Source organism: Balaenoptera ricei, chromosome 13, assembly GCF_028023285.1.
Source record: "Balaenoptera ricei isolate mBalRic1 chromosome 13, mBalRic1.hap2, whole genome shotgun sequence".
NCBI lineage: Eukaryota > Metazoa > Chordata > Mammalia > Artiodactyla > Balaenopteridae > Balaenoptera > Balaenoptera ricei.
The window spans coordinates 43,614,965-43,641,863 of NC_082651.1; the positions used below are offsets into that span (position 1 = coordinate 43,614,965).

General features: G+C 43.7%; 1 protein-coding gene across 1 annotated transcript in view; it reads right to left on the reverse strand.

Moving 5' to 3' along the window:
- ANTXR1 (ANTXR cell adhesion molecule 1) overlaps positions 1 to 26,899 on the reverse strand; it is a 242,165-nt gene that overhangs the window by 49,992 nt on the left and 165,274 nt on the right. Inside the window, exons 15-17 of the mRNA XM_059943152.1 lie at positions 19,658 to 19,753; positions 18,966 to 19,133; positions 6,530 to 6,610 (exon numbers count right to left, since the gene is read on the reverse strand). Coding sequence (XP_059799135.1) covers positions 6,530 to 6,610; positions 18,966 to 19,133; positions 19,658 to 19,753 — 345 coding nt within the window. The remainder of the gene's footprint in view (positions 1 to 6,529; positions 6,611 to 18,965; positions 19,134 to 19,657; positions 19,754 to 26,899) is intronic.

A 26,899-nucleotide genomic window follows, 5' to 3' on the forward strand; every position in this document is an offset into this window, starting at 1 on the left:
CGGCAGCCCTGGGGCTGGAGTTCGGGTAGCGGATTTCACAACCTCCAGGGCTGTGCTTCAGATGAGTTTCAAACGTTGTTTATGTACATCTACGTGTGTGCTTCCTGGGTCTCTTCTGACTGCCATGAGGCCCAGCCTTGCAAAACAAGCTCAGAGTGTGCCTTAGTATTTTGTTCTTGCTGATAGTCATGGAATGTACCAGCCCCCCAGTGCCAGATCTGGGAGAAACAAAGGAGCTGAAAACAAAGAAGACATCCAACCCCAGTGGCTCCTCCCAGAGCACATGAAGGGGGTGGGGCATTAAAGCTGGGGAGGGTTTAGGCGGGTTGATATTTTGACGGAATTCCATCCAGAAAAGACATACGAGGCAGAGTTATATTTTCTCTTTTCCATCCTCTTTACCCAAGCAGTAACAATATTGTAGCAGGCAGGATCTATGTTTACCGTCTTCCAGAGAAGAAAGGGACTGCTGTGAGCATATGAAGATTGTAATCATCCATTTCCCTTATGCCTATGAGACACAGGCATAGAGTTTTTGAAGGGATGTGGAGAGTTGCCTTCAAATTGTTCCAGGAAGGAAAGAAAAGATGTTGCCTGGGATGAGAAATAGGGAATTGGACCAGATCACTGATTCTCAACTCCAGTTGCACATTAGAATGACCTGGGGAGCTTTTAAAATCCCAGTATCCAGACTTCATCACAGACAAATTAAATAGAACCTCTGGGGTGGGACCCTGGCATCAGGGCTTTAAAGTTCCCCAGGTGATCACAAGGTGCACGTTGGAAATCACCGGATTCCGTGAACTCTGATCTCTGAAGCTCCCTTACATTTCTGGGTTTGAAATTAGTAATCTAGGAACAAAACTGTCTGCAGCTGGCAAGATTTCTCTACAATTGGTTGGGACTTAATATTTAGGCTTCAGCTAGAGTAGTCACCAATCATGTCAATAGGTGTTCTGTGGAGAAACATAGGAAAGTAGTGGTCGGTGGTCAAATAAGCACAGAAATGTTGACTTCGAATCCCAAGCAGTCAGGGTTAGAGGGATTTTGATGGACATCTCGTTCCATTTATCTCACTGGTTTCCCCAGACCAGCAGCATCAGCATCACCTGGGAGCTTGTTAGAAATGCTAGTTCCCAGGCCCCACCCCAGACCTGCTAAGTCAGAAACTGTGAGAGTGAGATCCAGCTACCTGGGTTTTAACAAAACTTCTGGGTGATTCTGTGCTCAAGTTGGAGAACCAGTGATCTGCTGCAGGAATCCTCTACTATATCCTGGCCCAGTGGTTTAACTGATTTTATCCCTGTTTGGTAACATGGAGCAAGCCCAGTCATCCCTGGGGAAGCCCATTTGTTGTTGAAATTCGTCCTTCAATTCTTTAGATGAAATATGCTTCACTGTAACTTCTATGTGTGGCTCTAGTTCTGTCTTCTGGGATGACCCAGAGTAAATCCAAGTCATGTTCTGTACTTCAAAGGCTTTAAGATAATGTTCCAGGGCTTCTGGTTTAATATATGTCTGATAGCTCCTGAGGGCACTTCTCCCAAATTTACAATAAAAAGACACAGGAAGATACAGAAAAGGTGCCAACTCACATTACCACCCAAAAGTAAGACTGAGGGAATAGAAGTAGTAGAAAATTTTTGTGAAAATTTATGTCATCCTGGAGTAGAGAAGACTGTTGTAAGTTTGACACCAAAGGCAGAAATTATAAAGATTCATAGATTTAACTATAAAATTATAGGTAACTTCAATATATTTTTAAAAACTTAAAAAGTATATGACAAGCTAGAAAAACTTTGCATATGTATATGTATATTATATATATATATATATATATATATATAATGTTAGACTTTAAGTTTCATGACGTGAGCATCATATACTTAATGTATAGCACAGGGTCTGACATAAACTGGGTCCTCAAAGCATTTGACTAATGAATGAATGAAGATGAGTTAAGCAAATGGCCATATAAAAATCAATGCTAGGGACTTCCCTGGTGGTGCAGTGGTTAAGAATCTGCCTTCCAATGAAGGGGACGCGGGTTCAATCCCTGACCAGGGAACTAGATCCCACATGCATGCTGCAACTAAGAGTTCGCATGCCGGAACTAAGACCCGGAGCAACCAAAAAAAAAAAAAAAACAAAAAAACAAAAAAAAAATCAATGCTAAAATATACAGTAGAAAAATGGGCTGAGGGCATATATAGGCAATTGACAAAAGGGAAAATAAATATTTGAAAAAAATGTTTCACTTCAATAACAGAAAATGCAAATTAAATTAGCACCTATCAAATAGCTAAGTTTAATAATGTTAATGGGAGATGGGTTTTTCATTGATGCTGACTCTAGGATTAATTCACACAGTGTTTCAGGCAATAACGAAGAATGAGGCCAATCTGGCCTCGTTATCAAAGCTTTAAAATTTCTCATGTTGGTCAATCCAGCAGATAGCTGCATGCCTAATCCCAAGGAAACATTCATGAATGTGCACAATGATTTGGCAACAAGCATACCGATTACAGCTTCATTTATAAAAATAAACACTTGGAAATAAATATCCAAAAAGAGAAGATAGGGCGAAATATTATGTCACAGATTGACAAAGGAATATGACACAGCCATTAAAATGATATTATATAATGATATGAATGGCATAGAAAGATTATTCCTCAAACATGGTTAAGTGATTAAAGATAGTTTATAAAAGGGGTGCATAATGTGATGACCAAGAAATGACCGAGTGAAAAAGCTCTCAGGGTCCTTTAAATCTCCTTCCTCAGACTGAACATTCCTAATTCCTTCCGCCATTTCTCCTTGAATGGTGAGCAAACTTTCTAAAGTCAGAGTGGCCCTGGTGTGTAGGAAGCCTTGGGGAGCATCCTGGAAAATGCTCATGGGATACAGGTTCTAATTTCCAGACTTTCTTGGTAAGTCTCTGTGAATATGCCCTGCTTTGGCAACGCCCCCTTTAAAGCTCAGGTCTGGACAGCACCTTTTTGTGTTTACAGGGATACTGCAGGGACAATGAACAATCTTACCAAGGTGACAGTTCACTCGGTAGAGATGATGGGAAAGACATTCCAAGCAGAGAAACTAGAATATGCAAAGGCACAGAGACACAAAAGATTCTGGCACGTTCAGGGAATGGTGAGCAATTCTAGGTGGCTGGAAACCTATTTGGAGTGATGGGGGAACCTGGAGGGAGTAGCAGATGAAATGATAAGGGAAGCCTTTCTAAATCAAGCTAAGGATTTGGGTCTCCTTCCTAGTCTTTGCCAGTCTGAAGCCTTGGGATGTTACACTGAGATCCGTGTTTTAGAAAGAGCACAACAGTGGCTATATACTGGAACCTGGGGGATGGTTTAAGCAAAGGATACCATACGCTTAGTGAACGCTTTAAATTTTAGGATCGGATGTGTTGCTGGTTTGCTTTTTAAGTGGCTTCTTCTGGTACTTTCTCTTTTATGTTTGCTCAGGATCTCTTGGTGGGCTCCAACAAACAATAGGACTGTGAGCCCACCCCAGGCAGAAAGAGGAAGATGGGTGGTGGTGGACAGAAAGCATTCATGTCTCCTGCTGTCATCCCATTCATGTTTCCCCTGACCCTGGGCTTGGACAGCTCCCAGGAGCTGGGCACCAATCCCAGGGAAGGATGTGGCTCTGGGCTCAGGCCTCCTGGAGCCCTTTGCTCTACAATGGAGGCTGGAAGCTCTCAGCTTTTCCAGCAGCCTCAGAGGCTCTACCGGTGAGCCCGTGTCTGCCTCTGTAGGGCTAGGGCGGGTTCATTGGGGGAAGGATGGAGCAGACAGGAACTGAGAAGGAAGAATTGCCAGGTTCCTGTGAGGTCAACATATGTTTGAAACAAATCAGAATGAGAATGTAATTAGGTGATGTTTGTTTTTGTTTTTGTTTTAAAGGGAAAATTCAGAACCTGTGACTCGTGTTCACGAGCACATGCCTGGATGCAGTCATTTTGAGTTTATGGAAAATGTGGTCAGCCCCATAAATCAGTGCTGAGGAATTCTTACAGACTTATCCCCGTGCAAGGAAGTCAGGTCTGTAGCGAGTCTCCTAAGATTATGCAAAACAATACAGAGTAAGCATGTAATAATAAGCTACAGTATAGTCTTCTCTACTCCTGGAATTCTTTCCTGAGTTGCCATGAGGAAGCTGTGAATTTCTGTTCCTACCTAATCTGTGACCTTTCTTGTGTAAGTCCATGTGTACGCCTAGATGTCTGTGGCTGTCACCATGACTACAAGGACACAGTTCTCTGCAACTATTCTTGCATGTGTCTTAAACATGTTAGCAGGATTTCTATACAGAAAGCCCATTTAAAAGTAGGCTGAACAATCATAACTTGCAACACCGCTGAGAATACAGTCAAATGTATCCTAATTCTCAGCCCGCCTGTCCTTCGCACCTATTATGTGGTGTGATTGGGAAATGAAAATTCAAGGAGGAATCGTATTTCTCAAAAGCACACAAAACATCTTCAAATGTGAAATACAAACTTTCATTCAGAATTAGTAAATAATAGATTCAATCTAGGTGTGACTCACTAGACGAAATTCCATCCATTTTCATTTCATTGTTGTTGGATTTATCCCATCAGCCTTTTGCCCTCAAACAGTTTTGGTTCTTCTATCTTATATACCATAATATTTCTCTCTATCCTTCCTCTTTCCTACACTCCCTTCTCTGCTTGACCCAGTTTAGAAATTTGTTTCTGCCAAACTGGTCAGCGGAGAATGGAATGTTAACAAATTTGAGTGATGTTTTTCAGTTGCTCTGAGAAGAACGGGCTTGTTCACTGGACTAGCATGTTCTATCACAAAAAATAGTACTGCTGAACCCGAATTTGGGGATCCTATTTTTTTTTTTTTTTTTTTTTAATCTGTTAGGTGAGTCTCATGCAGGCTAAAAAAAAATTCTTAATTTTCCACAGAAACCATATGCATAACTTATAAGGCCAAATACCACCCTGAGTACAAAGTTGATGGCCTAGGCTCATTGTTAGCTGTAGAGTTTGTACTTTCAAATCTGCTATGGCAAAATGTGTTCTTGTTGACATCCACAGACAAAATACAAATTCCACGTGTCATGAGGGCCAAGCTGCTGGCCCAGCGCTTATATGGCCTGGGTTTTTTTTTTTTTTTTAATGTCATTCTTGCCTGTTGTCCCTGCCACAAACTGGAGCAGGAATAGCTAATTGGCAGCAGCCTGCACAGGCTATGAAACTTTAGACCAAATCCCCTCATCCATAAGCCACCCACTGTCACCTGTCACCAGGTGCAAAGGAAGGGGGGCCTGCCTAACTGGCTCTGCTCTCGTGTTTTATTAGTTGTGCCATGTTGCAGAGTGGGCAGGGTAAACAGGTGGGTATATCTGACACACATCAACTGCAATATAGTTTGAAGCTTTGCATCGACCCTTCACAGACAGTAGAAAAGCACAAAGTAAATAATCCTAATAATATATGCCCTGACTAAGCATTACTAAGTGTTCAAACGTTAGGCCACATGCTTTACAAACATTACCTTCTCCAACCAGCCACACTGTGAAGTAGTTATTACCAACTACTTCATAAAGATGAAATTCAGAGAGATCACGTGACTTGCCTGGAGTTTTCCAGGCAGGAAGGAGGCAAGATTCAAACCCAACTCTACCCGGTTTGAAAGGAGCCCCAAATTAGACACCTTGATTTTGCTTTTGGGTTCACGTGCTTGATTCCCGGAGCAGCGGATGCAAGACGCAGGTCGCGGGTAGCTGAGGGAGAATGTGGTCCCCAGCTTTGCTCTGTAGATTTTATGAAAGAGAGACTAACTCTTCCCGGAAGACATAGCAATGGTGTGATTACAGCAGAATTGAGTTTGTTTCCAGCATTGTTACTATCCGAACAGAACACAATATTCAGCTTGTCTTGTCCTCTGTTTCCTCACTTACAAAATGAGGACTTGGGCTAGATGGTTTCTAAGGCCTCTGATGCCTCCTCCCTTTCTATCTCCTTCTAGTTGAGACATCTGAGCTTGGCCCTGACAGGTTCAGGGCAAACCCTCACCAGGGTGGAAGGTCCTCCTGTGATCCTGGACCAGTTGGGCCCAATGCCTGCTGGAAGATGGGGGAGTTTTCTGTGGCCCCTATTCCCTCGCTCCATCCTGTGGCCCTGGCGTCCTGCTTGTCACCACTGGCCACTGTGGCTGAGGAACAGCAGGCCCCTCCCCTGGAGCTACCTGAGGAAGAGCCAGTCCTGCTTTATTCACACACTGTACCTGTAAACTCAGAAGCTCAAGTCCTAGGACATTAAAGCTAAGCTGTTTCTGTCAAAATCCTTTTCAAAAAAGCAAGTCGAAACTCAAGGTCTTGTAAAAACCCAAGTTTTGAAAATTAGTGTCTGATTTGTCACAACATGAAATCATAGCTGGATTCCTACATCTGGAGTTATTCTAGCTCCGCAGTCAGAGAGAGGGAGAGAGAGAGTGCAAAAAGAACGCGTGTGTGCGACACCGTTAATGAATCCTACCGTGTCTCCTGGCTGTGGACGCATCACGGACACACGATCGTAGCCTTTCCTTAGTAGGACCCACAGGGCATCCAGTTTTCCCTGAAATAAAACAAATGCACCAAGATTACATCTGAAATCAGACCAGGGGCCAGCACAGACAGGCAGAAACTTCCATGCTTCTTAAGTCATGTGAACCACACTTCACCAGCAATGCAGTTGCCATAGGATGTGACTCTCTAGTCCCTAAGTTCAAAATGTGGGCCTCAGGAATGGAGGAGGAGGAGAGACACATCCCAGAGGACCCTGATGCTCGGGCAGGAGACATCTGCGACTTTAGTGCAGCCTCAGATTTGCAGACACGGAGGATTCATTCAGGCTCTCAGCTTTTGCCCTCATCATATTCCCGGGCAACTCCTCACACCGCAAGTCAATCTTTTCAACTTGCACTAAAGTTTTTTCTTCCCACTTAGTGTCCAGAGTTTACAAATGAAACAGTGAGGACAGATTCAGGCAGGAAAGTGACTAAATAGAAGCATGGACAGGGTGAGACCAATGAAAGGCCCCTGGGGCACAGATCCATGGCTGTCCCTATGATGGGCTCTGGAATCCCAGGCTCGACGGACAAATGACCAAAGATCACGGATCACCACAAATCACAACCCCCTTTGGAGTTGTAGGTGATTGGTTGAATCTGGAAGGAGGGAGCCTATGAGTGCTAAAGTTTTCACAGCATGTGGCAAAGGCAGTCTAACGTTCTAGTTCCCTAGACATGCTGAGCAGAGGCTGGTTTCTGCCACTGCAAACACTAATAGAAGAAAAAAAAAGACATTTATTTAGCCTTGCTTTTCTTATTATTACTATTTTTTAATTTTTTGGCTGCATTGGGTCTTCATTGCTGTGGGTGGGCTTTCTCTAGTTGCCAAGAACAGGGGCTACTCTTCATTGTGGTGCACCGGCTTCTCAGTGCGGTGGCTTCTCTTGTTGCAGAGCACGGGCTCTAGGGGTGCAGGCTTCAGTAGTTGTGGCGCATAGGCTCAGTAGTTGCGGTGCACGGGCTTAGTTGCTCCACGGCATGTGGGATCTTCCTGGACCAGGGCTCGAACCCATGTCCCCTGCACTGGCAGGCGGATTCTTAACAACTGTGCCACCAGGGAAGTCCCAGCTTTGCTCTTATTATTAACCCTGGTTGGTGACTCCATCAACAGGCAGAAGTCACTTTATTTTGTCTTATTTCCCTTCATCACTCTTGTGGTGACCAGGACAATCTGCTCCCCTCCACCTCCAAAGATGACATCCTACTCTCTAGAACCTGTGAATATGTTCCCTTTCATTGCAAAAAGGACTCTGCAGATGTGACTAAGTTAAGGATCTGGAGGTGGGGACATGATTCTGGATCATCGGGTGGACCCAATCTAACCATATGGGTCTTTAACAGAGGGGGGTAGGAAGGTCAGAGTCAGAGAAGGAGATGGGGCGACAGAAGCAGAGTGAATGTGATCCCATGTGAGAAGGATTCAACCCACTGTTGTTGGCTTTGGGGAGGAGAGGGGGCCATAAGCCAATGAGTGTGGGCAGCTTCTGGAATCTGGAAAAGACATGGAGATGGAGTCTCTCCTAGGGCCTCCAGCAGGAATGAAGCCCTGGCCTCACCTTGGTTTTAGCCCAGTGTGACCCATTTTGGGCTTCCGACCTCCAGAACTATAAGATAATAAATTTGTGTGGTTTTAAGCCACTAAGTTAGTGGTAATTTGTTATAGCAACAATACGAAACCAATACAGCCCTTGTCACTCCCTGACATAGTCTATGTTTATTTGCTTAGTGTCTGTCTCTGCCATCTGGAATGTGAACTCCATGAAAACAGAGGTGCTATTGGTTTTGTTAACTGCTGTATGCCCAGCCCTTAGGACAGCTTCTCGTGCTCAGTGAATATTTGTTGGACGAATGAATGCATTCAGTGCTACTAAGTGCTGGGCTAGGTGCTTTTCTATGTGTCTGCTCATTTCATTCTCCCAGCAATTCCAAAGGGTTATGGAGAGGGAATCAGAGAGATCAACTAACTTGCCCAAAGGCACACAGTGTGTAAACTGGAGAGGTGTGATTGGACCCCACTCCATGTCTGTCTAATTCCAAAGCTCATATACTTTCTTTCTTAAAATATTTTTTTTAATTGCATCGATTATTTTTTAAATTGAAGTGTAGTTGATTTACAATGTTGTGTTAATTTCTACTGTACAGCAAAGTGATTCAGTTATACATATATATACATTCTTTTTAAAAAATATTCTTTTCCATTATGGTTTATCACAGGATATTGAATATAGTTCCCTGCGCAAAGCTCGTATACTTTGTTACACCAGTTGCAGGTTCTTGCCTGTGCAGATCCTTTAGAACAGGGTTTCTAAACTGTGGATTGCGACTCTTCAAGCCCTCATGAAAAAATTTTGTGTATTAGGACCAGAATTTTTAACAAATAAAATAAAATAGGAAGGAAAATATTTGAGTTAAGGGCAAATGGTGAGGATAAGTATGCATGGGTGTGTGTATGAGTGTGTGAAGTGAATGCACACTTGTGCACGCATAAGCATATACTGGGCCAACATGTATTTCCTGTTGGGGTCTCAGTCGGGCATGTTTGAAAACACCGATCTGGAAGAGGTCTTTGAAGGATAATGCTGAAAGGCTGGGTGAAGGATAATGCTGAAAGGCTGGGAGAGTCTAGAAACTTCAAGTTCCTTGCCACAAAGCTTTTGTAGTGGCAGCATCCATTTAAGAATGCCACCTCGAAGACTTGGTGTTTTGAAATTATTTTCTGGTGGGTTTTATTTAGATACAAAAAATGTGCTCTTGAACCTTTATCAACTCTGTTGCTCGAGTTCTTGTGGATTCAACTTTGTCTTGCTAAGTGTAATGTTTCTCATCTCTCTTGGCCAAGTATTTACAAAAACCTCTAAAAATATTTTGAAATGACTTTAGAATGCTGGAAGGACCGCTGCTGGGTTCAGCATGGTTTTCTGCATTAAACCATTTCAAGGATCAGTTAAATGTTTTCCTTTAAGGTTCTTTGGGATAAGCATTTATATTTCAGGATATAACCAGGTGGATTTCCTGGAAGAATGCCTCTTTTTCTTTTTCTTTCCCTTTTTTTGGGGGACTCTGGGAATTTGGCTTTGTAAATTATCCCACCCTCAGTGTTCTGTGCACTGATCACTCAACTCCTTGACAAATGAGGAGCAATGAGATGGGGCTGAAAGAAAAAGTAGCTGTTGAGGAAGTGTATTAATTAACTCAGCAGAAATCTAAAGCTCCATGCAGGGCAAAGGGGCAGAAACCACCTAGATGTGTAACACCAGGAGAAAGCGTTGTGTTTCTTTGAGGCAACAGATCATAGAGTGCTATTTAAGCACAAAATGACTGGATTCAGACTGTTTGTATTCTGGGGCTGCCCCTCACCAGCTCTGCTGCAGCCTCGGACAAGCTGTTTCATGTCCTTAAGCCTTACCTTTCTCATCTTTAAAAAAAGAGATAATAATACTGTCTACCCTATAGATTTGTTAAAAGGCTTACAATTAGATATTGAAGTAAGATACTTGTCTCACAGAAAGTATTCATTCAGCCTTATCAACGATGGGGTAAAGTCATTAACATGAAAAATTGGGAGTCTCTGGAGAAAGATGGAAATGAATGTAATGCGGAGTGTAAGAATCTAATAATTTGAACCTTACAAGCATGGATCTACCCGTCCTACATTTGGTGCTCCTCCAACTCCATTCCCCCCCTTTCCCTCTGGCTTCTCTGACAGTGTTTGATGACCCCAACACTCCACCAAAGCTGCTTCGCTAAGGCTGCCCACAGCCTCGCGGCTACCAAATGCCTTGGCCACCTGTGCCCTCATTTTACTTGATTCTTTAGAGCGATCAGATGCTCTGGGCCTCTCCCTCTCTGCCTGCTCCTTCCTTTCTCTCTCATGATCCTTTTCAGCCTCTTCTGCCCCTCCCCTCTGTTTACACATGATGTGCTGGCGTCCCCTTGCTGCCCCCCACTTCTAGTCTCACCCCCAGGCTGAATGCTCACTTTGACTACTCTCACCTGGTCCCATGGGTCAAACTTCCACCTGTCTGCCCATGGCTCACACATTCTATCTTCAGCTTAGTCCTCTCTTGAGCTCCAGATCCAAATACCCACTGAATCTTAGTTGTAATGTAAACGTATCACAGGTATAAAAAAACCAGACATCACATACTGAACAATTTTTCCCCAATCTGCTCCTCCTTTTTCATTCCCTGCCTTGGTCCATGGCACCACTGACATCCAGACGGGCAAGGCGGACACCAGAGAATCATTCTCACCTCCTCTCCCTCTGCCACCCCTTCATATCCAATTTCGACCATGTCTCTCGAATGTTCTCTCTGTCACAGCCCCCCGTCACCTCTTCCTGTCCAGCCCTGTCCCACTGTCTCCACGGCTACTGCCTTGGCCTAGGCCCTCATCATCTGTCACTCATCCTGAGAATAGTTTCCTGATTGGTCTTTTACCTCCAGGCTCCCAGTCCTTTCTACTACTTGATTAATAACAGATTTCATGGCTAGCTGGAATGGATGCTTTGCTGTTAAGAAAATAAACCAAGAGACATCTTATTAGCAGTGTGAATTTAGGCAAGTTACCTAACCTCTCTGTGCCTTGATTTTGCCATCTGTAAAACAGGAGGAGTAGTAGCAGTTTCTAATTTTGAGGGTGGTGGTGAGAAATGAAGGAGTGAGTGCAGGAAAGGCCCTTGGGACTGTGCCTGACTTGTGGTACATGCTTCACCCAGGTTAGCCCTTCAGGCAGGTGAGCTGCTATCATGAGTTGTCCTGGCCAAGGTGAGACCAGATAGTTCTGGTTGTACCCTCAGTGTTCTGAGTTCGGAAGGTCCCACGAATGAACCCGAAGTCCCCATTCTGTGTGGCACAGAAAATGATCTGGGTAATCTACCCATCCTATACCTCTTTCTACTCCTATGCCAGGTAGCTTTTTATTCAAGAAGAGCTGAAGTAAGCTTTAGAATAAGAGTGTTTATAACCAAGAAGAGGATAAACATAACTCTCAAAGGTCAAACAGAAGTGCAAAACAAAGGGCCCTATGTTTAATTTTCTGAGAGGAGGCAAAAGCCTGTCATTTCAAGACAGTGGCTACTGGGCTTATTAATAACATCCCTTTAGGGCCACAAGAGCCTCAGGGGATTCTTCCAAGCAGTCCCTGGGCTTTACCCACTCCTCCTGGGGGGGAGCCTTTGAGTTGACTACACTATCTCTCTCAGATCTGAGTGTCCCGAATGCATGCGTCTCTCTTCAAGGTGCATGTCAAGACACTGGTCCTCACTCCCGAAGAGAAATGCTTCTGTGAAGCTCAAAGATTTCCCACCATCCTGGGAACCCTCCACCAGGGTGCATTAGCTGACATTTACATATACCTTTCTTTCATATGAAATTGACACACTTTGACTATATAACATGAGAAATGTACCAATTCCAGGCTCCCAAACTCTACCTCAGCCTCAGACAATCAATACCTTTCATTCCACAAAGGCTGGCAAACTGGGAGTTCTATGTCAATGCTCGCTTTTGTTTCTTCCTAAACAAGAAGACTGTGCCAGGGAGGTTTGTGAGGCCCGACACTCAAAGCATCTTGGTGCATGGGGTTTGTGGCTGGGTTTCTTCTTTCTTTCTTTTTTTTTGTGGGGGGATGGAGGGCCAGGCAGCAGCTGTGTCTTCTCTTCTGGTTTGTCTGCCTCAGCTATTTGGAAGTTAGTCAGAGGTTGAGAATGTTGAGGGTAGTTCAACTTAGAGGGCTGTTAGAGACTAACACTAATTTTTTTACACCTTAAAACATATGGTAAATATTGTGACCCATGCTTCCCTTTAAATGAAATAAATTAATGCATAAGTTGGAAACTTTCCTTACATACACACACACAATCACACATGGTTAATTTTTTTTCTCTTTTTTCTTTTGGTCTTTGTTTAAAACATGTTCGGAACCGTTCTAAAAAGTAGCCGGGGAGGGACAAAAAAAGTCTGTTGAATATCAACAGCACATCTGACAGCATTTAAGGCTTCGGTGTGTCTTACTAGGCTACATACAGCTTCATTCAGTACCGTTTCACCACTGAATGCTGCTTGATTACAAGGCTGAGGTGCTTAAGGCCGGGGATGACAGGTCCACCTGAAAGAAAATGAACAGAAGGCCACCCACTCCCCGGTACTGCAAGCAGCACAGGCCGGTCTGCCGGGCCAGCCAGGTTCTGGCTTTTGTCCTTCAGCTGTCATTTCTGTCACTGCCAGTCACATGGAGGAGCTACTGGAAAAGGAGAAAAATCATTTCTCTGAAGGCTGCAAGCCTTCCAGCAAACCTGAAAACAGTCCTGGTTTTAATCTTTCTGGTGGTCATACATCTGGGCATTACTTAACTCGCCTGAAACGGTCAGTCCCAATTTAACAAGAAGCACGGGATTGCTGTAAAGCCAGGGGGTGAAAACTGAGCAAAGAAAAATTCAGGCCAAATATCGGAAAATTTCTTGATCATGAGCCTGGAATGAGGAAAGGGTGAAGTGTGGTCAGTGTGGTCAGTGCCTTAAATTAGCCTGGGCGACGGTGGGGAGCAGCCCATTGCGGACTCTTTCTCCCAGTGAGTTCCTGCGGGATGTGCTTAGGCAATGTGCTTCCCTGCTCCTCTGCTCCTCAAATCTGTTTCCTGAAATGCACGAAAGAGCGAGTCAAATGCAACCCGTTTAAAGGTGTATATGATTCTGACCACCTTCACTGGGGAACCAGGACTCTTCCCAGTACCTCCTGAAAGTTTTGCGCTGGGTGGAGGTGTTCTCCCTGTTTATAGTGGGGCAGGTTACCCTTCATGAGCTGCCTGCCCCTATCCACTCTCTGTGTTTCTCTGCCTTCCTTGCTCCATGCCTTGGAAGCCTGACCTTTACAGATGGCATCATCTAGCTTCCCTTTGGTTTGGCCAACAGGTGGCATCAGAGGGAGACGAGAGTTGACAGATGAATGGATAAAGATGTGGTACATATATACCATGGAATCTTCCTCAGCCATGAAAAAGAATGAAATAATGCCATTTGCAGCAACGTGGATGGACCTAGAGATGATCATACTAAGTGAAGTCAGCCAGAGAAAGACAAATATCATATGATATCGCTTATATGTGGAATCTAAAAAAAAATGATATAGATGAACTTATTTACAAAACAGAAATAGACCCACAGACATAGACAACGAACTTATGGTTACCAAAAGGGAAAGGTGGAGGGAGGCAGGGATAAATTAGTAGTTTGGGATTAACAGATACACAGTACTATATATAAAATAGATAACCAACAAGGATCTACTGTACAGCACAGGGAACTATACTCAATATTCTGTAATAACCTATAAGGGAAAAGAATCTGAAAAAGAATATATATATGCATAATAGAATCACTTTGCTGTACAGCAGAAACTGACACAACATTGTAAATCAGCTAAACTTCAATTTAAAAAAGAAGGAGGTAAGAGGGCAAGATGAGGGGCAGGTCGGTGCTTGTTCCTTCTACTCCCTCCCTGAGCCCTGCCTTCATTGGTGGCTGCATTCTTATTTATTTATTATTTATTTATTTATTTATTGGCCATGCCCTGCCACTTGCAGGATCTTAGTTCTCTGACCAGGGGTCGAACCCACACCCCCTGCAGTGGAAGCATGGAGTCCTAACCACTGGACTGCCAGGGAAGTCCCTAGACTGAGGTCAGATTGCCTGACTTGAATTCGAGCTGCCATTTGTGTGTCCTTGGGCAAGTGACTGACCCCTCTCTATGCTTCAGTTTCTTCATCTGTAAAATGGAGATAATACCTCACAGGGTTGTTGAGAGGATTAAATGACTCAACACGCATAACATGCATGGAGGAGTGGGTGGCTGCATTCTTATAGGGCCGGGGTCTGCAAACATTTTCTGTACAGGGCCAAAGGGTAAATATCTTAGGCTTTGTAAGTCAAGAGGCAAACTCCAGGCTATTAGGTAGGTGCTGATATAATCATTTAAAAGTACAAAAAGCCATTCTTAACTTGTGGGCCATATGAAAACACGGAACAGGGCAGATTTAGATAGCTGACCCTCTCTGTGGCCACAGCTCCCACTGGGTGGCCTCTTCTCGGGAGCTGCAGCTCTCACTGATTCCACTGACACCCCCTCGCCTCCTTGCTCTTCAGGCCTAGGGATGTAACAGCTCTCACTGTTGCTAGTCCCTGGGTGCCTCACCATTGCTATGCAACGAAGAGTAGCCCCCGCTCTCTTAACCCTTCCCCAATCTGTGTCATTTCAACCTTCTTGAGGGTGCCTTCTGTTTCCTGCCAGGACCGTGACAAATCCGGTGAGAGGGTTCAGGAAGGGAAGAAGAAATGGCACAGCATGAGGCTGAATGTTTTGCCCAAGGCCTAGTGAATGTGTATAGACATTGTGGCTAGAATGCGGCTCATCGTGGACCATGCATTGGGTTAAACAGTGTGAAGGCTGAAGTTCTGGTAGCAAGTCCATTCTTTTTCTGGACAAACAGTGTACATTATGACTTTTGAATTCCTTTCTGTGCTTCTACTCTCAAACTTCCTTGTTCTCGCCCTTCCCTCGCCCACCTGCCCAGATACACATAAGATGACCTCTTTTGTTCTCCTTTCCTCAAAGAGATGGCAAGAAGAATGTCACCTTCTTTGGATCGAGAGTACCTAAGTGATTTGCGTGGGTCACAGGAGAAAGTCTATCTGGCTTGATGCTCTGGGAGTTGTTTCATAATTACATTCCACGTGTCTCTTTAACAAGAGATGGTGGAATCCCTACTCCGTGCCAGGTACACTGCTGTTTATGGGTGATTCAAAGATGAGTTAAGCATAATTGGTGCCTCTGGGGGGTCAATCTGGTGGAGGGAAGACTCATAAACAGGAGCAGTTACACAAAAGAGCTATGGTACAACGAGTGTGCTGAGTAAGCCTTGGTGTGAGCTGCCCCAGCAGCAGGAGGAGCATTCACACTTTTCCTTGTCCTAACAAGGGAGTCCTACTGACGCTTAGCAAGCCCACCATCATCACAGGTTTTTTCCATCTGGTTTTTCTGGTGATTCCTTGACACTCAGTTTTCCAACCACTTAACATTAATCCAGCAGCTGTGTTTGTGGGAACAATAGACCCATGTGAAACCTAACATGGTCTCCTGGCTGAGACTCCCAACAAATCTCTGAGGCATGATTGTGGCCGCTTTGCCATGCACCACAGTTCCCGCCCTCAGGGAGCCTCCTCTGGAAGGCTGGCTGGAACCCTGGGTGACAACTGATTAACTGGGCTTGCTACAACCCAGGTCACTGGGCCCAACCCCCAAAGTTGCCTATCCGGTAGATCTGTGTTGGGGCCTGAGAATGTTCATTTCTAACGAGTTCCTGGGGGATGCTGATGCTGCTGGTACAGGCACCACACTTTGAGAACCAGCACACACACACACAAACACAAACACACACACACACACACCCATACACACACACATACACAGACACACACCCATACACACATACACACACCCATACACACACACATACACACACACACAAACACACACACACATAGACACAGACACACACAGACACACACAGACACACACAACCACACAAAAACACACACACATACACACACAAACACACACACACACACACACATACACACACGCACACACACATACACACACAGACACACACACATAACACAGACACACACACACATACACACACAGACACACACAGACACACACACACAACGACCAAGGCTGAAGAGCAGGGGCTGTGGAGGGAGTGACAACTGGGGCAAGGGCAACAGAGGGGTCTCACTTAGGGAGTTTGGATGAGAAATTTGAAAAGGGAGGCGCTGGGGTAAAAAGGAGTTTCACCTGATGAGAAAAAGTGGGCAGGTTGTGAAAGCCAGAGAGCCTTTGAAAGCTTATCATGAGACTGAATCATTAGGTTTGAGACATCAGGCCTGGGAATTTGTATTTTTAAAGCTCTCCCAGGTGATTCTGATTCTCAGCCAAGTTTGAGACCCTCTATATACTCAATAGCCAGCAGTACCTGGCACAGAGTAGGTGCACAACAAATACTCAATTGAACTGGCTCTAATTCCAAGTGCGTGTTGGGAGTGTTTTGACATTTCTAAATCTAGCTGTCCATATCCTCATTTATTTCATAAAGCTCAGTCCTAAACCACTAGTTAACAGATGAATAACATGCTCTCAAGCAGAAATTGAATTCTTCAAATAGAATGAACGTTATCTCAACGTCCAGGATTACAGAGATGAAAACCTGGCTCTTACCAAATATGTTGTATCAGTCACGAGGTACAGATTCCTGAAAACAACATAATAGAAAATCCCCTTTCGTCTTCGTCTCTGAGATTCTACTTGGCTCCTTCCTGTCTGCACATGTATGCACGCCACTGCATGTTCCACATTAGAAAATAATTAGAAGCAAACAGCTGTTAGTCAAGCAAGCCACATTTCGCCTACATTTTTCCAGAGTTCAACCCACTGCCCTGGGGGGAGGGGTGGCTTATCTAAAGAATCTCACCACGTTAAACACGTCAAACCAAAATGGAAATGCACTGCGATTAGTCTGAGCGTGAGGTAGCTCTGCGGAGCAGAGACAACTACTAAGAAGGTTTCCCTCCACTGTTTAAAATGGTTATTTCTTTTGATTTCATGGCAGAAAGTCTGCTCTAAAATTAGCAAATATCTCAGCGAATGATGAGTGTTATTTTTGTTGTCACTGGCAGAAGGGTAAACCTGTGTGTGTGTGTGTGTGTGTGTGTGTGTGTGTGTATGGGGTGGTGATGAGAGCTGGTTCTTATATTGAATCTTTTGCTGAGTCCTTGGACTTGGCATAGTTCTGTCTGCAGCACAGAACTAGAGGCTGTAGACCTGAGATGGAGCCTTGGGTTCCAGACCTGGGCAGAGCAAGGACTCTACCATCTCAGTTTTCCATGGTAGGAAACGAGGCAATGGGGACAGATTATGTCAGTCTTTTTAGCTACGATTTCCTAGTGCTCTCTGACTACTGGCTTAGTGTAGATGCTTATGGGCAAGACCATAGAGCAAGGGTGTTGGATGAATCACATGAATTCAAAGATACCTGTACCCAAGAGGAAGAGAAAAGAGGACTTTAGGAAGCATTAACTGCCTCCTATGACTTAAACTTCCCAATAAGTCAAAGAGGGTTTTAGTTAAGCTCTGGAGCTGTGGGGGGAAGAGACATGTTGGAGAAAGAAGGCATTTTGCTCACAGCCAGGAAGAGTGAGTATCAGATCTATGGCCAACACAGTCCACTAGCGTGTCCTGATACACCAGCGCGTGGCTTGAATAAAGGGAGATGGGCTTATGTTATGGCAAGAGGAACAGAGATTAGGCATTAAGGAGAATCCTGCCATTGTTGTTAGACTATGGAATTTCCTACCAATGAAGTTACCAGATGTTACTGTAATTTATAATGATCCTCTGGGGTTACTGCCCAAGTCACTTTCTCCTAGTCCACTCTCATTCCACCACTTTGCCGTGGTGATTTTAAAAAGCCCAGCTCCCATTCCTGGGCCTATATCCAGAAAAGACAAAAACATAACATGCACCCCAATGTTCACAGCAGCGCTATTTACAATAGCCAAGACATGGACGCAACCTAAATGCCTATCAACAGATAAATGGATAAAGAAGATGTGGTATATATATATATATATATATATATATATATATATATATATATATATATACAATGGAATATTACTCAGCTGTAAAAAAGAATGAAATAATACCATTTGCAGCAACATGGATGGACCTAGAGATTGTCATACTAAGTGAAGTAAGTCAGACAGAGAAAGACAAATACCATATGCTATCACTTATATGTTGAATCTAAAAAAATTATACAAATGAGCTTATTTATAAAACAGAAACAGACTCACAGACATAGAAAACAAACTTATGGTTACCAAAAGGGAAAGGAGGCAGGGAGGGATAAATTAAGAGTTTTAGATTAACAGATACAAACTACTATATATAAAATAGATAACCAACAAGGACCTATTGTATAGCACAGGGAACTATACTCAATATTTTGTAACAACCTATAATGGAAAAGAATCTGAAAAAGAATATATATACATGAAACTGAAACTAATATAACATTGTAAATCAACTATACTTCCATTAAAAAGGCCCAGCTCTCACCTTGATATTGTGGAAATTGAGAAAGTACACACTTATACTTTCAAGTCCATGATTTTAGAAATTTGTTTCTTTGTGATAAGCTGGATTTTGGTTTGATATTTTATCATCCCAAAAGATTCTGATTCTTACTATGTAAGTGTTTTAGGAGGAGTGAGGGTGGGTTTTTGAGTAGAAAGAGGCACACCTTGATCGGAGAATACCACTTCCGGGGGGACGAGGGCCTGCGCATGTTGTTGTTGAGATTTCGGGGTTCCGGGAATTCATACTCCTGCTCTGGCATCTTGACTCTTGCATTCTTTGCCTTCTCCAACTTAGCACCTTCTTCTGTGGAGCCCTTTTCTCCCCAACGAACCTAAAATAAATAACAACAACAAAAAAACCCAAAATGACAAAATAAAATATGATGGCTCTGGAGAACGAGAATCACAAATAACTGTATGATGTGCTACCCAGTCCTCATTTCCTTTGGGTTTTGAGGGTCAGGGAAGAGCGGTGGTGTGGAAAAAGGAAAGGGGGAGGGCTAAAGGAGCAGAGAAAGGCAGCAAGGGGCAGGGATATTTGAGGGAGGAACTGTCCAGGCTGTGGGGACAGTACATGCAAAGGCATTGTGGGCCCAGGCAAGAACTTTGGATTTTATTCCAGTGAGAGAAGAAACCACTGCGGGTGGGGTTGAGCCAATGAGTGAACTGCTCTGACTCACAGTGGGCAAGATACAGGAGAGCACAGGTGAAAGGCTGTACCCGCCATCTCTCCATCTGATGCCTCACAGATCACATCCTCATTAGACCTCAAGTGTGAGTTTTCACCAGTTTGCTTTGGTTTTCCGTCCCTGAGTAGTCAGCACATAGATATGAGTACATGAAGCTGTCCTCTTACCTCCATCCTTTTAATGCCTCCGACGCCTCGCCCACCATAATAAGAGGCATCTACCGTAGGCCACTTTTTCTTAGGCAGACCATCATCATCTTCTTCCTGCAGAGAGATTGTGACACATGAAGGAAGCAAAGCACCACTGCTGTAGGTATGTGTCCACTACCGCAAAGCGGATAGGGGTAGACCGCCTGGGTTAAATCCCAGTGCTACCGCTTCCTGGGGCCTTGGGAAATCACTTAACCTACCTAAGCTTATCCTTCTTACCTGTAAAGAGGGAATACAGAGCAGCACTATGTGGTTAGATTGTGGTGTATTCTTGGGACCTGTGCTCTTCTGCATCTCTACGCCTTTATAGGGTATCTCATCTAATCCCATCTACATGTTAATGACTTGTCGATTTACATCTTCATCCCTGACTCCTCTGAACTCCGTTGACACGGACATCTCCTCCTGGGGGACTAATCAACATCTCAACAATACTGCATCACAGCCATAGACAATGGACTTGAGGACACGGGGAGGGGGGAGGGGAAGCTGGGACAAAGTGAGAGAGTGGCATTGACATATACACACTACTAAATGTGAAACAGATGGCTAGTGGGAAGCAGCCGCAGAGCACAGGGAGATCAGCTCAGTGCTTTGTGACCACCTAGAGGGGTGGGATAGGGAGGGTGGGAGGCAGACGCAAGAGGGAGGAGATATGGGGATATATGTATACGTAGAGTTGATTCACTTTGTTATACAGCAGAAACTAACACACCATTGTAAAGCAATTATACTCCAATAAAGATGTTAAAAAGAAAAAAGAAAAAAGAACCCAATTTATTTGGCTTCATACTACAAGATAAAAGCACAAAAAATAGTTGTTCTTATAGACATAATTCATCTGTTTTACAAAGAGCCTCTTTTCTGAGATTTTTAATAGTTTTTGAAATTTGATCTTAATTTATAAACATATTGGATCCTGATTTTACATTGGTATATATATGTATAACGTTTCTTCAAATTACATTTTCCTTTCTTTCACTAATTTTAGCTGTGCTATTTAATGAATCTATTACCTTCTTGAAATGGAACCAGACAAAATATTGTGGAAAAGCGTTCATGTACTTGATATATTAAAGAAAGTGAAAAATACAAGGATAATATTAAAAAAAAAAAAAAAAAGAAGTCCTGATTTCCCCACCTCAGACCTGCTCCCCCCATAGTCTTCCCCCCTGCCTGGGATTCACTCTTGAATTCTCTCTCCCTCACTGTCCCTCCCCCACCCCATCTCAATTTGCCAGCGAGCTCTGTTGACCCTACTTCTAAAAGATTCCAAATTTGTGACTTCTCCAACTGTACCTCCATCACCACCTCCACCACCCTGGTCTCAAGGCCCCATAAGCTTTCTCCTGGATACTGAGGTGGTCTCCTAACTGACCTTCCTGCTGCCCTCTTACCTATGATCCATGCTCCACAAAGCAGCAGAATAAATTCCAAACCCTGACTCTGCCCTGCGAGCTCTGGCCTTTGCTCGCCTCTCCAGCCTTCTTCCTTACCACGCTCCCCTTCTCTCTGGCCCTCAAATATTCTGCGTGCATTCCTGTCTCGGGGACTGTGTGCATTCCCTTGTCCAGGAATGGCTTTTCCCCTGGTCTTTTCATGGTTGGTTCCTTCTTATCACTCCACAGAGAGGCCTTCCCTGGACATCCTTCTCAAGTAGCCCCAGTCTCTTCGTCCCATCAATCTGTTTTATTTTTATTTTTAGCTCTTATCATGGCTTGCTATTTATTTATTGTCTGTCTCTGCACACTGGGATGTAAGTTCCAAGGAAACTTCTGGTTATTTGTCGTATTTACTATTCTCTTCTCAGCTTTTAGAACAGCATCTAGTACGTGGTAGATGCCCAAGAATTATCTGCTGAATTTACAAATAAACTAAATGAGATGACTCAAATAAAGCAGTGAACTCAGTGTCTGCAACTTAGCTCAGAGACAGGAAGTTCGCACTGATAATATTTTTCAAGATGAAGGAGCTTGTAAGTTTATGGATGGAAAAGGGAAGGATAATCAGCAAAACTGTTCCTCATCTTGGCACTGTGATTATTCCTGTTGTGGGGAGAAAAACTCACCATCTACGGTCCTGGATGGGCTACAAGGTGGTGGCGTAATTTCCCTCCTGGGTAGGGAAAGGAAGCTAAAAATGGGGTCAGCAAAGCAGCAGGATGAGCTCAGAACAAGCGGGCCTCCTACAGACTTGTGTTGGAGGCATTTGCGGAGGCAGCAGAGTCCCATGTGGGGCCGTCACTGTATGGAAAGGGGCATCCCATGCATGGGGCAGGGTATAAAGCACGGGTCGGCAGAAGAGAGATCAGAGCCAGAGGTGACAAAGCAAAACAGTTACACGTAACACATTAAGACTCCCAGGGTGACCTGCTGTGCTTGCAATAGGCAGGCTTCTTTTTAAAAATTCAAAAAAAACATGAATACATCTAAATGACAGTGATCACCGCTGACCAGAGGACTTGTAACATTCTGGCAGGTGAGCAGAATGGGTCAGTCTCTCTCTGTGTCTCTCTCTCTCTTCAACGTATACGTCCTTCTTGGACGTGGGACTGTGTGCCCTGAAGGCACAGTGGATTCTGTTGACCCTTATATTTTAAATCTTGCACAGAGCCTGGTGTACAGTAGGTGCTCAATATTTGCAAGTATTGAATTCACGATAACCACAGCTGGATTTATGTACCCTTTACCGTGTATGTGCCGGTCACTCTTCTGGGCTCTTGACATGTATCGATATTAAACCAGTTAGCTCATCTTTAATCTTTCAAACCTACATGTGTCAGATAAATTTAATGGGTAAGACAAAGCTCTTAAGATGTATTTGGATCCCTTACAATAGAGATCTGATAATTAAGGGACCTGGGAAGAAAAGGCCCAACAGACAAGAAATTGTCTCAAAGGTTTTATCCCGTTTTCATATTTCTAATAAAATTTGGTTTCCGGAGATGAAAAATAAAATAAAATAAACCAGTTAGCTCACAAATAGCCACTGAGGTAGTTGGTGCTATTATACCCATTTTACAGAGAAGGAATAGAGAGATTAAGTGACTGAGTCACCCAGCTTGAATGTGGTGGAGCTGGATTTGAGCCCAGGTAGCCACACTCTCATTTGACTGTTTCTCAGTGTTGACAAAATTCAAGGTTTTGTCCTTTTTTGTTTTGCTTTTCCAACCATTTGATGCTTTCAAATAAATGCTAGTTTTCTACTTCTCAACCCTTGTAGCTGCTAATTTTGAAGACTTCTGACTACAAAACGTGGCAAAATAATAAATAAAAACAAGCAAAAGCAAAAAAAAAAAAAAAAAAAAAAATCCAAGCAAGAAAATACTATAGTTCACAGTACTTTACCTTATGATGTAATTTCAGAAAGCTTCTGATGGTGATGTCAGCCAGGAACTTTATATGGTTAAACTTTACCACCAGAGTGTGTCTGTGTGTCATACATGAAACATGGCTTCAAAAAGCCTGGGCATGCCTGGTCTAGTGCCTTGTTCAAAGGACTTAACTGAAATTAAGTCACCCTAAACTGAACGTAGCACCAAGAATGTAAGAAACTCCAAGAATAAAGCTGCTCTTATTCATTAGGGGGCTGAAAAGGTCTTATGAGTCTCCTAATTTCTTAAATGACAGGAGCACAAACGTTACAGACCATCTAATTGAGCCTTTTCATTGCACAGGATAGTCAGATCCAGAAAAATGAAGAGAAGTTCCGATCTGGCTTGCTGATGCCTTGTCCGGGATTCCCGCGATATTTGCACACGGACCGCCCTCCCGCTCATCTCTTCCCGCCCCGGGGGCTCTATTTCTCCGAGGTGCCTGGGTACCCAGGCTGGGCCGGCCTTCTGCGCATGTGCAGGGCCCACATCCCAGACGGGAAATGCCGAGACTGCAGCCCGCTCCACGCGTTCCTGATACACCAAGCTTGCCTTTTATCCCCTGACCCGAGCTTGCCTGCCAAACTCAAACAACAACAGCAAAAGACAACACAGAGGCCCAGGGTTTGACCAAAGGGAGAGTCAGAATTTCCCTGCAGTTACCATGGCTCTGTTTACACATTCTAGAGGCGGGAGGGTTTTGCAATCTTCAGAAGAGAAGGGAATCTTTGATGTGTTTTTTTCATTTGGCCAAAAATTGATGGAGTAAAATCATAGTCCCCAGCAATTCCACTAACAGAATTGGCAGCACCTGAGGTGAATTTCTACATCTAATCAAGTATAAGGGCTTTGGGGGAAGTCCCCCTCAAACTGCCCTTTAAGGATGTCGCAGGGAGGGGAAAAACCACCAGTATGATAAAGGGAGGACAGACTGGATGAGCTGAATTGCTTTGTGTTAGCAAAGCCGTAGGAATCGGGTTTGTGGGCGGTCAGCAGAAGATGAACAGAAGAGTGGAACTGAGCTCCAGAAAACTGCCAGCCCCTGCCCTGCCCCCACCCCCACCCCCCGAGACGGCCAGGAGAACCTTCCAGGAGTGGAATGAAGGGGCTTTTTAACAGTCTGTCGGAAGTTATTAATTGGCTGCACTGTGTTGTAACCCACTCATACTTTTAAACCTTCAGTAAAACTCCCTATGCAGATGGCTTTGTGCCAGTGGTGCCTTTGGGGGATGGAGAGATCTGGTTTGTTAGATGGTATCTGTCTCCTTCTGAGAGGAGATAACACAGAAGAAGCCAGAAATGGAGTCAGTGTTGCCTGGAGAAACCTCAGAGATTAGGGAGGGATGCTGGTTTCCCATCAGAGGAAGTTGTGTTTAAATTTTAAAGGATGTGGTGGCCCCAGATATCCAGTTGTCTGATGTTTGGGTAACACAAGTGGCAGCTCATGATTCAGACAGTGAGGCCCATTCTGACCCGCTTGTCCTCAGGCAGACCTGCTCTAGGAAGAAAAAAGCTGTAAACTATGAAGTCTGATGCACACATTTGGTTAGCCCATAACTGGATTAGTCCTGTGCTGCCATCACACACTGAAACTTTCCATCTTTCTAATCATGCCAGGCTTTTGTATAGCCCCATGCTTCAACATTCACAGCTCCATATGCTCAGGACAAACTTCTCCCACTTCTTCTATCTGTCTTTTAAGATATTGCTCGAATTTAACCTATTCTGTGAAGCACTCCCTGATTCCCCAGAGAATTCAATGCTCCCTTCTTGTATTTGCCATGGTTCCTTGTATTGACCTTCACTCACTCAACAGATATTTAACAATTAGTTAGTTATTAAGCAAACCAGCAAGGAGAAGGGGTGAGATCGCTGATCCTGGGGATGCCTCACTCCTCCTTACAGGCCATGATGTGAATAGCGCCCCCTGGAGCTGTGCATACGGTGGCCCTCTGAGACTCAGTCTACAAGTTCTTTAACATTCCTGCTTCTCTGAGAGCCATTTGGCAGAAGAGACAGATGGCTAGTTTGACCCAAATAGGCTCTCAATCTCCAATTCACTATGGGTACCAGTGGGAACTATCTATGGAAAGGAGAACATAACTGAAACGGAATGGAGCCCAAGGAAATAGTTTTAAATCAGGCTTTGAATTCATTAAAAAGGTCACTGAACTGTAACGCATCTTAAACCCTTAGGATAAACCCTATGTAGCCCCAAACAAGGGCCCTGTATTTGTCCATTCCTTCCTTCACTCGCTCAAGCAACTGTAGTTGTGCCCCACTGCACAGTGTTCTATTTTGAGAAAAACAGAGAGAATGCAGCTGTCAACAAGATCGTTTACATTTACAGAGGGGTAAGTTTTGTGAGGGTGACGACCTGAAACAAAGGATTAAGGCTACAGAAACTCCCAAGCCCAAGAGGCTCTGGAGGGGAGGGCAGACCTCAAGTAGATCTGGCTGTACTGTCTCATCTGAAATCTTTGGGGATAAGCCAGAGAGGTCACCTTCAATGTCAGCCTTGGAGATGAATTCCTAGGAGTGAATTGGCGAGTCAGAAAAATTCATCAACACTTCTGTTTGTAAATACCAAAAAATTCCAACTGACTTAACTATACGTTTTGGTACCATCATAGCTGTTCACACACACACAGTGATTAACACAGTGACTGTCTTGTGTTCTTCAATAAAGAATTGTGTGTTTATTTTTTAAAGCAATGTTCCATTTAAAACTACTGAATATAGAAGACTGAATGCTGGGTTTGTTCCAGGACCTCTGATTGGAGCAGACATGTGTGTGTGTGTGTGTGTGTGTGCAAGTGTGCATGTATGTATCAGTGTGTGTCAGATGTCCACTGGAAAAAGGATGTCTGGCAGAAGCTTGGTCCTTCACCTCTCCAGAGTGGGCAGTTAGTCTGGCTGTCTGTGCAGACACAGCTGTGAGAGGTAACAGGCCTGATGCTATTAAAGAGTTCAATTTGTCTGCTCCTAGACAAGTTGTTTAATTTTTCTATAGCTCAGTTTTCCCATCTAAAACATTCTTGTCACAGAGAAATTGTTAGGTCAGTGAGCATGATAATAAACCTGGAAATAAATTCATCATTCAAAGCTAGTTACTTATTGTTAATTGGATACCCACCCAGTGTCATTTCCTTCAGTACCCATCCCTCTCCCTCTCAAACAGTCAGAAAATCCATGGAAGGTGAGGACATTTAGAACTAAATCAGCAGATGAAGTACTGCGTTATTGATTCTCCCATAAACTGCCAATTGTTTGGAATAACTAGAGACTTAGTGAGGAATCCTCACTCTATTGCCAATTAGAGAAGACCCTTAACCCAGAAAATGCCCTTCTTGGTTGTGAAGATTGAGCTTCCTTGTTTTTGTGGAGAGCTGGAAATTTCAAGTAATTTTTCTTTGTCCTGTCTTTATATACAGAAACATTACTGTCGGTTGCACGAAATCTCAAAAAGTCATGCCTTTTTATATTATGCATTTTGATATTCCCTAATAAAGAGGATCACTGAGAGCTCATTATAAAGTTGTGTCCATTGTCTAAGTTTATTCATTTTTTAGTAGACTTACCTCCCTTAGGATATGATGCTTACAGAGCTGATGAAAGTTTGGATAATTGATGCTTGTTCATATACATGGCAGAGACTATTTAACCTCATTTGGCTAATTATTGAATGTTAGATACTGTATTAAGCTCTTTGGGGAATTAGTCAAAGATTAATTAGATATAGATCCTGACCTTCAAGTATAGCTAATGGTCTTAAACTTTGATGCAAAAGGAAACGTTTAATAAATAAATACCCTGGGAATGCGGAG